The sequence below is a fragment of the Nerophis lumbriciformis genome, linkage group LG01, assembly GCF_033978685.3.
Source record: "Nerophis lumbriciformis linkage group LG01, RoL_Nlum_v2.1, whole genome shotgun sequence".
Lineage (NCBI taxonomy): Eukaryota > Metazoa > Chordata > Actinopteri > Syngnathiformes > Syngnathidae > Nerophis > Nerophis lumbriciformis.
In genome coordinates, this window is record NC_084548.2 from 45,094,761 (window position 1) to 45,106,000 (window position 11,240).

The 11,240-nt window shown below is 35.8% G+C and overlaps 1 protein-coding gene and 1 long non-coding RNA gene across 2 annotated transcripts in view; one reads left to right on the forward strand and one right to left on the reverse strand.

The window, feature by feature from the left end:
- dnmt3ba (DNA (cytosine-5-)-methyltransferase 3 beta, duplicate a) overlaps positions 1–6,262 on the forward strand; it is a 32,861-nt gene extending 26,599 nt beyond the window's left edge. Inside the window, exons 27-29 of the mRNA XM_061969529.1 lie at positions 3,817–3,886; positions 3,983–4,098; positions 4,428–6,262. Of these exons, the coding sequence (XP_061825513.1) occupies positions 3,817–3,886; positions 3,983–4,098; positions 4,428–4,572 (331 nt within the window). The 3' untranslated portion in view covers positions 4,573–6,262. The remainder of the gene's footprint in view (positions 1–3,816; positions 3,887–3,982; positions 4,099–4,427) is intronic.
- Positions 6,263–6,550: 288 nt separating this feature from the next.
- LOC140678993 (uncharacterized) lies at positions 6,551–11,075 on the reverse strand. The gene is made up of 2 exons (XR_012050584.1): positions 10,880–11,075; positions 6,551–6,992 (listed from the first exon to the last, which is right to left on the reverse strand). It is a non-coding gene; the product is annotated as an uncharacterized lncRNA (long non-coding RNA).
- Between the last annotated feature and the right edge of the window lie 165 nt (positions 11,076–11,240).

Consider the following 11,240-nt stretch of genomic DNA (forward strand, 5'->3'; position numbering starts at 1 on the left):
CCTGGTTTAAGACATCGTATAATTAACATTAATCCGTATAAACAACATGGGCGCAGCCATTTTGGTGTGTCAAAGATTAACTGACAACGAGAACAGCCGAGTTGTTCTGAGATTTTCCCGAGAGATACACTGCATCAGGGTCTGGAAGAACGTCAGGTGTTCGGTGAATTTAGGTCAGGCTGATTTTGCCTGCCATATCAGCAACGCTAAAAAACATAAACATTACTATGACACGGAGAAAACTTAAAAAAAAATAAACGCGACATGTTTGTAATGCTTTCTTGGGGTAACTCCTGTTAGTTGACCTTGTACCAGTCAATTTGTACTGTCAGGAAACTCTACCTGATCCTATGCAAACTTCTAATAAATCCTTTAATCAATCGATCTATTATAATTAGTCAGAAAAGGTTGGAAACTAAGCTACCACTACTAGCTGTGTTCACTTACCAGATATATATATTAAAAAAAAAAAAAAATATATATATATACATATATATATAGATAGATATACATATATATAAAAAATAGATACAAATAGTGTTCATTTATTATCGTTATCAATATTGAAATCATGATTACTGATTGTTAAGTAAAGCAGTGTTGGGGTGTGAACGGAATACCTTCATGTCATTTGTAATGTCTAATAAAAGACTATAGATAAACATTATCCATATATTTATAGACAATTACTAGGTTTTTTTATTCTTTAATAACATCAACTTGTCAGCTTTTTGTCATTACATGATGCCTTTATCTCTATTTTTGCATTTTGATAGAGAGAGTTATGTACATTTCTATGTACATGTAGATGCTCTATCGGGACAGAGCCATTAAGAGTTTGAGCAGAAATATGTTGTATAGGAATTAATTATACACAATAAAAGTTTAACAAAATGATGTGTCACATGAATTATTTTTGAAGTAACACCTTAGTGACATGAAAAAAAACAATGTAAAAAAAAAACTGGTGTTTACTTTTTGATATAAAAAATAAAACACAAAGCAGTTTGGCTAATGAAGATGAAGTCTAATAAACAAGCTTTGTTCTTCTCCAACGCCTCCCTAGGGTTTCAGTACAACAGTTTGGCCAACAAAAAAAACCCGGTGTGATCCCTCTTACATCTAATAAACAATCTTCACAGCCTGCGTTCAATTCGATGAGATGCCAAAACCTTTTAGCCAGTATTGATGTTATTTGATGAACTGATACAGTTTGCAGTTAAATAAAGGACGAGTGAGCATCCCAGTAAAGACTTTATAAACAAGTTGTGACAACGTTCACGACACATTGCCTGCTGCAAAACATCAAATAGTTTTCTCCTTCGCTGTATGCTTTTAGTGTGGGGACAAGTGCGTCTGTCTCCAGTATTGTCCACACCTGTCTCTATCTAAACACAGCAGTGGGCTCTTAAACGCACGGCGAGAAGAGAGGGAAAATTACGTTAAACCGCTTGGCTCCGTTTACTCCGAGGGGAAATCTCCGCAGCAAAGTTGGTGTCCGCCATGACTATCAAGCCAAACACCGCTAGTGCGCATGCGCTAGACTTCGTGTTGTCAAAAATGCATTAATAAATGACGGTTTTGCTGTAATTAAAAAATTAAACGGTATTACTAACCATCGCAAATTATCATTATACCGTTTACTGTTACATCCCTCGTCCAGTAAAAAGTCAAGGGCGGTCGCGGCATGTTCTTGCCGCAAATGTTGGTCAATTTTTGGGGCATTACGGCGAAAGACGAGGGCAGTCGCGCCACTTGCCGTGGTTGCCGCGGAAAAATTCGAGCCCTGTATTATATTCATAAACTCAGGAATTACGTCCCTGGACACATGAGAACTTAAATTATGACCAATGTATGATCCTGTAACTACTTGGTATCGGATCGATACCTACATTTGTGGTATCCAAAACTAATGTAAATTAAGTACCCAAACAACAGAAGAATGAGTGATTATTACATTTTAACAGAAGTGTAGATAGAACATCTTGAAACGGAAAGTAAGCAGATATTAACAGTAAATGAACAAGTGGATTAATAATAATTTTTTACAGCTTGTCCCTCATAATGTTGCCAAAATAATAGAATGAGAATTGGCAATATGTTACTGCATATGTTAGCAGACTAATTATGAGTCTTTGTTTGTTTGCTTACTACTAAAAGAAAAGTTGTCTTGTATATTCACTATTTTATTAAAGGACAAAATTGTTCTTTTAATTGCAATAAGAAACATATGTTTAATGTACCCTTAGATTTTTTGTTAAAATAAAGCCAATAATGCTGCATGCGAGCTGAAGACGGGGTACACCCTGGACAAGTCGCCACCTCATCGCAGGGCCAACACAGATAGACAGATAACATTCCCACTCACATTTATACCCTAGGGCCAGTGTTGCCCAGCAACCTATTCCAATCTTTGCAGCCCCTTTAAATTACATTTGACACTGAAAGCACACACTCTATAAATAAGTGTGAAAGGTAAAAAAACAGAATTAAAATAGAAAAACTGAATGTTATTGATTTTTTTATATTGCTATTATTTTTTATTTATTGCTGTTAATATTATTATTTTTACATGTTGTTTATTCATTACTAATTTATATCTGTTGTTCTTTTATATATTTTTTTTAAAGTTGAGTTTTAGTGGTGCAAAGAAAACTCATGTTTTCAAACTACCGGTAATGAATACCGGTAGCTAGGTTGCAATCACGTGACCGAGAGGCACTTCCGGGTTTCAGGCGATGGTCTAGAGTTCCATTATGCTACTGTTTATTTACCTGCCTAAGTGCAGATTTGGCCGTATTTGGCAACTATTTGAAAATGAAAAAATATATTGAAAAAAAATATTTAAAATGGGATGGAGTAGATTTATACAATCTTAAGAAAAATATATGTTTTAATGATTTGAACTATCATCACCAAAACATTACTGCTCGCTACAACCTCCCTTCATTTAACACTTACGGTGTTTAGAGAAGAAAAGATTAGACACACATCATGTCTTCACATCTGAGGGTTCCACAAATGATGCTTTAATCCATGAAAGACAGAGTTGGACCTATTCGTGCATCGGTAAGTACCGTATTTTGATTGGTGATTGGTAATTGACATGAGTGCCTTGCTGCTGTGATCGTGATGCGGAGAAAAATAAAAAGTTTGTTTGCAGTTGATTTCCTGCTACAAATATTAGTATTATCTACAATTCATGTCTGCAGTTGTTTTTATGGTGTGAAGTTCATATTTTGTGTCAATTTTTAGCTATAAATATTCCTGTTGTTCAGCAATGTTTACTAGCGATATCAAGATTCAGTACATGTTGTTGAGCCTACGAGAGATTTATTCATCCAGTTTGTTAATACTATTAAGGATATTTTCTTAATATTAACAAATATCACCAAATATGTTACAATGTGGTCCTTTGTGTCAAATAAAGAACGGCTTTCCAGCACAACTACAACTAAGCTTTCCTATCTCTCTATTTGAACAACTGGAACACCCAAGAACAGAACAGCAATACACCGTTTCCTGCTCAAACTCTACACTCACTCGCACTTGTTTTAATGCTATATTCAAGCTGCTTGACCGTCGCATGAATTAAGCCGCGAAGAAGGAAAAACAGAGGTGACATCATATGCAACCCAGCTATAATCATGATATTATTTGTGATATTAGTATCAATCAAAAAATTTGGGATTATAATTTTGGCATAATCGTCTCGCCCTAGTTACAAGCTAGAAAAGCCTAAACTACTACCTATATTGGATAGTGGGCAGAAACATTAACTCTCTATTGCATATTCCATTTCCTTTTTCTCTTCAGACCCCTTGCTCTTTCTCTGGATCACAAACCTTCTCTTCAGGATTGTTTGGAGACTGGACGCACGGCAAAGGTAAAGAACAGCTTGTCCCATTTGTAACACCGTGGAGAGGAAAGGGAAACTGATGGAAGGGTTCATTTGCTATTTCATTTTTGTCTCTTCGTGCAGTTGGAAAAAATCAGAACCATCACAACAAGTTCACACTCCCACAAGCAGAGGAATGTCGGGCTTCCTGTCGTCATGAATGGCGAGGAGGACTACTTGTGGTGTACCGAAATTGAACAGTAGGCAATAATCATCTATGGGCTCAACATACTTTTTAAAAACAGTGATAGCGGATATATTCATATGAGGTCAATTACGGTCTATACAATGATAAGTAGTTTTCACACTGATGACCGTTGTTTAAGATGATAGCTAACAAAATAGATTTGTAACAAAGAAACCATCCTAGGAAACAAGTTATCCTCTAACATCTTATTGGGAGATGGAAATCGTGTAAACAAGGCAGGCCTTTTCAGGCTTGCAAATTTGCCTCCTAAGCAAATGCAATGTTTTTGATTGAACAGTCAAATCAACGTGTGTAACACTTTGCTCCACTGCTGTCTCTTAGGGTCTTTGGCTTCCCCAAACATTACACGGATGTGAACAACATGGGCCGCTCTCACCGCCGGAAGCTCCTTGGTAAATCATGGAGCGTCCCCGTCGTCCGACACTTCCTCGCACCACTTAAGGATTATTTTGAATGTGAACAGTAGCAATGAAGTCTGTAAACCTGCAGGCACATTCTCCCTGAACTTTTTGATAGGTTTTTTTTTTTTTGCATAAGAACAAACACATTTTTTACTGCTTTTGAAAACACTGAGAAGGAAGTTTCTTTTTTTTTTAATAACGCGGTAATCTATAGTGTATAGTGGCCTGTATCAACAAGCAAGCCGGTGTCTTTTGGCTCCGTGCTTTCTCAATCGACAGTGAGGGACGATAGTAGCTGCCTCCTAAATGTTTACACCACTGTGCACTTCATTTATTACCTCAGTGAATTAGGAGTGCAACCTCTAGGTCAATGGCAGCTGTAATCATTATTTTTATACTGATACTATATGGAACCTGATCTCGCTGTTTCTTCACAGCACAGCTTCATCGGGCCAACCTGTTCTCAAGCTATGTACAGATCCAACAAACGATTTCATAAATATGCCACTCCATACAAGCAAACTAACAAATAGGATTTCTACATCAGTAAAGAAAATAAGTATGAGATTACCTACAGATTGTGTAGGTTGATCCCTTTTTTAAATACATAAACAGTCCAGAATGTTATAGTAAGTTTCTTGTAACAGGAACAGAATATAAAAAATAACATTAAAGATCATAAATGATTTTTTATTAGATTTTTGGGAAACAAGCAGAAAATGTGCCGTTTATTTCAACTATATTTCCTAAAATACATATTGAGGCTATATATTTGTTTTATCCAATTACTCAATCGAACAAACTAAGCGATAGATTACGTGATTATAAAAAATAAATAACAACTGCAACGCTAATTTAATTTTGCTCAAACACACAACCCAAGATGTCATTTGCTTCTTGACACAGGCCCTAAAACTCTACCTCAAATGTATTTTGTACTTTTTAAAATGTGATTACCCTTTTTTATGGGTTAAATTTCTTTTAAATATTAATTATTTTTCCCACATAAAAGAACAGTCGTTACCTGCCATGGTTGACTTGAAAATGCAGTCTGCTTGTGCTGGATTTAGGACAAATCCTCTGCATGTATTATGATTCTCTGAATCTTGATCTTTGTGATTTTTAAAACATCTTTAGAGTCAATAATTTTAAAATTAATTAGAGTTCAAATGTATGTATATATCTTACTGGGTTTTAATGTGAAAGGAAGTTTACAAAACATTGCTGCCTTGATTAATACTGAATGACTTCCTGTGTCTAGCCTATCCCAGGTGACTTCCAGCATGTACATCTTAGGACTGATCGCCTGCCAATCGCAAGGCACATTTAGACAAACAACCATTCATCCATATTCACGTCTATGGACAATTTTAGAGTGTCTAATTAACCTAGCATGCATATTTTTGGAATGTGGGAGGAAGTTGGAGTACCTGGAGAAAATTCACACATATACAGGGAGAACATTCAAACTCCACACAAAGTTGCCCACAAAGTTGAACTCAGATCTCCTGACTATGTGGCCTACATGCTAACTACTAGGTCACCATGTGGCCTGTTTATTCCCTCCGGTGCTGTTTTAATGGTGCTAAATAGCTGTACACTTCTTTTTTATTGTTAAGAGGATGATAGCTTTTAAACAATTGTGTATTTTTAAGATGACCATGCATTCTTAGACTCTGTGTAATACTAATAGATGCCTTGTGTTTTTCCTCAATGACCACTACAAATGACAATGAATTAAACCAGTATTAGTTTATTGAAGAAATGTGTTCCATGTAATTATTTTTTAAAGATTTTCTCTTTCTTCATCCTATTATTAACTAAAATTGTGTTGCTTGATCTGAAACATGATGCATTATGAATAAGATCAAAGAGTGTGTCCTGGAATTTCTAGCTTTGATCTTATGAGAACCATGATTAAATGCTACATGGAGTACAACACAAATGATAATCCGATCATAATATTTTTGCTACCTAAAGAAAGAAACAAATTGTTGCAATTTATTTTGTTTTTTTTGCTTTGAACTGTCTTCTGTCAAAAAGTATTTGGAAATATATTGTTTTATTGAAGCATCCCAAACCCTTTTAAATTCACATGTAAAAATCAGACCGTCCCATTGTTCACAGTTTCATCTTGTAAAAAAAAAATGCATGAACAAAACGCCACAGTGAGTGAAATCACTTGGACACCGACACCACCTCCCAGGGTTTAAGTATTCTTTCCATTTGTGATGGAGTTTCAGTCTGGTTGCTTGCCTGTATGTCTAGCTTTGTCACTCCGGGAACTGCTTTTCCTTCTTGAATCAGTTGCATCACCTCAGCAAAGGAAGGCTGCTTTAACTGTGACTCAAGCTGTTCACAAGTCTGTTTTTCAGCATCGCCACAAGGTGAAGGCCGATCGCTGCAGCCTTTCTGAGTCACATGAACAGAACCAGAGATGGAGGACCACTGCTTGTAGCTGACTGAGCTTATGGGCTCCACAAACCTGTGAGAACAGAGTAGGAATCAATGACAGGAGAAAGTTATACTGGCAACATAGCGAGATCAATACAATGATTATTAACGTGGTTGAATTTTGCTGTGTTGTAGAAATGCACTGTATCGTGATTATAAGGTTTTTCGAATATTTTTTTCCTCTTCAGCTGGCTTTAGTTTTCCACCTCAGCAGATCGCAAAGACAGACTGAGTGCCCTACATTAACACTGTGTATATACATAAGCTTTCTTTGTTGGTGGTGTAAAGTGAAGGATTATTTTTATAAAATGCTAAATGTAAGAGGAAACTATCGTAGACCAAAAATGGGATCCGGCTTTTGCACATTCCAAATATATTTTGAGGGCGATGTTACAAGTAGAGATGTCCGATAATATAGGCAGGCCGATATTATTATTATATTATATATTATGTGTTAAAATGTAATATCGGAAATTATCCGTATCAGTTTTTTTATTATCGGTATCGGGTTGTTTTTATTGTTTGTTTTTTTAATTAAATCAACAAAAAAAAACACAAGATACACTTACAATTAGTTCACCAACTCAAAAAACCTTCCTCCCCCATTCACACTCATTCACACAAAAGGGTTGTTTCTTTCTGTTATTAATATTCTGGTTCCTACATTATATATCAATATATATCAATACAGTCTGCAAGGGATACAGTCCGTAAGCACACATGATTGTGCGTGCTGCTGGTCCACTAATAGTACTAACCTTTAACAGTTAATTTTACTAATTTTCATTAATTACTAGTTTCTATTTAACTGTTTTTATATTGTTTTACTTTATTTTTTATTCAAGAAAATGTTTTTAATTTATTTATCTTATTTTTATTTTATTTTTAAGTACCTTATCTTCACCATACCTGGTTGTCCAAATTAGGCATAATAATGTGTTAATTCCACGACTGTATATATCGGTTGATATCGGTATCTGTTGATATCGGTAATTATAGAGTTGGACAATTTTGGATATCGGCAAAAAGCCATTATTGGACATCCCTAGTTACAAGTTTTGGTATCACTGTGATACTTTGAACTTAGTCTTTAAGTCCTTTTTCCTTTAATTTGTTGTAATCACACTCAAAAACAGGACAAAGACTTTAGGCAAACAAAAATGTTTGTATTAAGTAACATATCTTAGCAATTGAAACAATATTTTGTATATCACCCTCATTTAACAATATCAAATATTACAATGTGTAGAAATATGGGGAAACAACTACAAATGTGCGCTTCATTCACTAATGGTGTTACAAAAAAGATCAATTACAAAAATACATAATGTTGGATATAGAGAACATACAAACCCTTTATTTATTAAATCACAAATATTGAAATTCAAAGATTTGGTGCATTTGCAAACAGCTAAAATGATGTATAATAAAGTAAACTATAACCTGCTACCCAAGAATGTACAACAATTATTCTCAACAAAACAGGAGAAATATAACCTTAGAGGAAATCTAATTTAAAATATATGTATGCTCGTACAAACCCCGTTTCCATATGAGTTGGGAAATTGTGTTAGATGTAAATATAAACGGAATACAATGATTATGCAAATCCTTTTCAACCCATATTCAATTGAATGCACTACAAAGACAAGATATTTGATGTTCAAACTCATAAACTTTATTTTTTTATTGCAAATAATAATTAACTTAGAATTTCATGGCTGCAACACGTGCCAAAGTAGTTGGGAAAGAGCATGTTTACCACTGTGTTACATGGCCTTTCCTTTTAACAACACTCAGTAAACGTTTGGGAACTGAGGAGACACATTTTTTAAGCTTCTCAGGTGGAATTCTTTCCCATTCTTGCTTGATGTACAGCTTAAGTTGTTCAACAGTCCGGGGGTCTCCGTTGTGGTATTTTAGGCTTCATAATGCGCCACACATTTTCAATGGAAGACAGGTCTGGACTACAGGCAGGCCAGTCTAGTACCCGCACTCTTTTACTATGAAGCCACGCTGATGTAACACGTGGCTTGGCATTGTCTTGCTGAAATAAGCAGGGGCGTCCATGGTAACGTTGCTTGGATGGCAACATATGTTGCTCCAAAACCTGTATGTACCTTTCAGCATTAATGGCGCCTTCACAGATGTGTAAGTTACCCATGTCTTGGGCACTAATACACCCCCCATACCATCACAGATGCTGGCTTTTCAACTTTGCGCCTATAACAATCCGGATGGTTCTTTTCCTCTTTGGTCCGGAGGACACGACGTCCACAGTTTCCAAAAACAATTTGAAATGTGGACTTGTCAGACCACAGAACACTTTTCCACTTTGTATCAGTCCATCTTAGATGAGCTCAGGCCCAGCGAAGCCGACGGCGTTTCTGGGTGTTGTTGATAAACGGTTTTCGCCTTGCATAGGAGAGTTTTAACTTGCACTTACAGATGTAGCGACCAACTGTAGTTACTGACAGTGGGTTTCTGAAGTGTTCCTGAGCCCATGTGGTGATATCCTTTACACACTGATGTCGCTTGTTAATGCAGTACAGCCTGAGGGATCGAAGGTCACGGGCTTAGCTGCTTACGTGCAGTGATTTCTCCAGATTCTCTGAACCCTTTGATGATATTATTGACCGTAGATGGTGAAATCCCTAAATTCCTTGCAATAGCTGGTTGAGAAAGATTTTTCTTAAACTGTTCAACAATATGCTCATGCATTTGTTGACAAAGTGGTGACCCTCACCCCATCCTTGTTGAATGACTGAGCATTTAATGGAATCTACTTTTATACCCACTCATGGCACCCACCTGTTCCCAATTTGCTTGTTCACCTGTGGGATGTTCCAAATAAGTGTTTGATGAGCATTCCTCAACTTTATCAGTATTTATTGCCACCTTTCCCAACTTCTTTGTCATGTGTTGCTGGCATCAAATTCTAAAGTTAATGATTATTTGAAAAAAAAAATGTTTATCAGTTTGAACATCAAATATGTTGTCTTTGTAGCATATTCAATTGAATATGGGTTGAAAATGATTTGCAAATCATTGTATTCCGTTTATATTTACATCTAACATAATTTCCCAACTCATATGGAAACAGGGTTTGTAATTTAAAACATTTGTATGCTCGCACAACATTTAAAATCTTCAGCATATCTGTATGTGGAATTAAATTATGGAATGGATTAACCAAAGAAATCAAACAAAGCACCAATATGATTCAGTTTAAGAGACTGTTCAACTACAAGTATGGTGAAGATAAGGTCCTTTTTTAAAAATAAAAAAAGATAAATAAATTTAAAAAATGTTCTTGAATAAAAAAGAAAGTAAAACAATATAAAAATAGTTACATAGAAACTAGTAATTAATGAAAATGAGTAAAACTAACTGCTAAAGGTTAGTACTATTAGTGGACCAGCAGCACGCACAATCATGTGTGCTTACGGACTGTATCCCTTGCAGACTGTATTGATATATAATGTAGGAACCAGGAAGAAACAACCCTTTTGTGTGAATTAGTGTAAACGGGGGAGGGAGGTTTTTTGGGTTGGTGCACTAATTGTAAGTGCATCTTGTGTTTTTTATGTTGATTTAATAAATTTAAAAAAATGATACCGATAAATTAAAAAAACGATACCGCTAATTTCCGATATTACATTTTAAAGCATTTATCGGCCGATATTATCGGACATCTCTAAAAAAAAAAATACCAATTGAACCAGTAAAATATCGGTCTTATGACACTACCCTGGTACGATTACATTGATAAATAGATCGATCCGCCCACCGCCATTTACTTAATTGTTGGGAATTGATAATTAGCTATCGTAATATGCATTAAATAATCAAGTGCGGTGGCAATATAACACCTTTGAATATTACTGAACTTGCCAACAGAAATCCGAAGATTCCTACCTGTTAAAAAAGAAGAGTTTCGCCTCCAACAGTTTACTTTTTTCAATGGAGCCGCCTTGTAATGTCTTTAGGCCGTTTAAGAACCTTTGGTCCGCTTCGAAGTTATACGAGTCAAACCTTAAGAAAAGAGATTCCATCTCAACAACAAACGGATTTGTATTTCCCAAACTGCCCTCTTTCCGAAGAAACCGACACTTCCGCGTCAACGAATGTTGAAGAACACACTATAAGGACAGGCTTAATAGTATAGCGTCCTCCTGCGGTTGGAAGTAGTACTATTACTTTACCAGTACTACTATTTGTTAACACTGTACTGTTCTTCCTAAGTCAGTACACCCCCAAACAGATTTACAAACTCTTG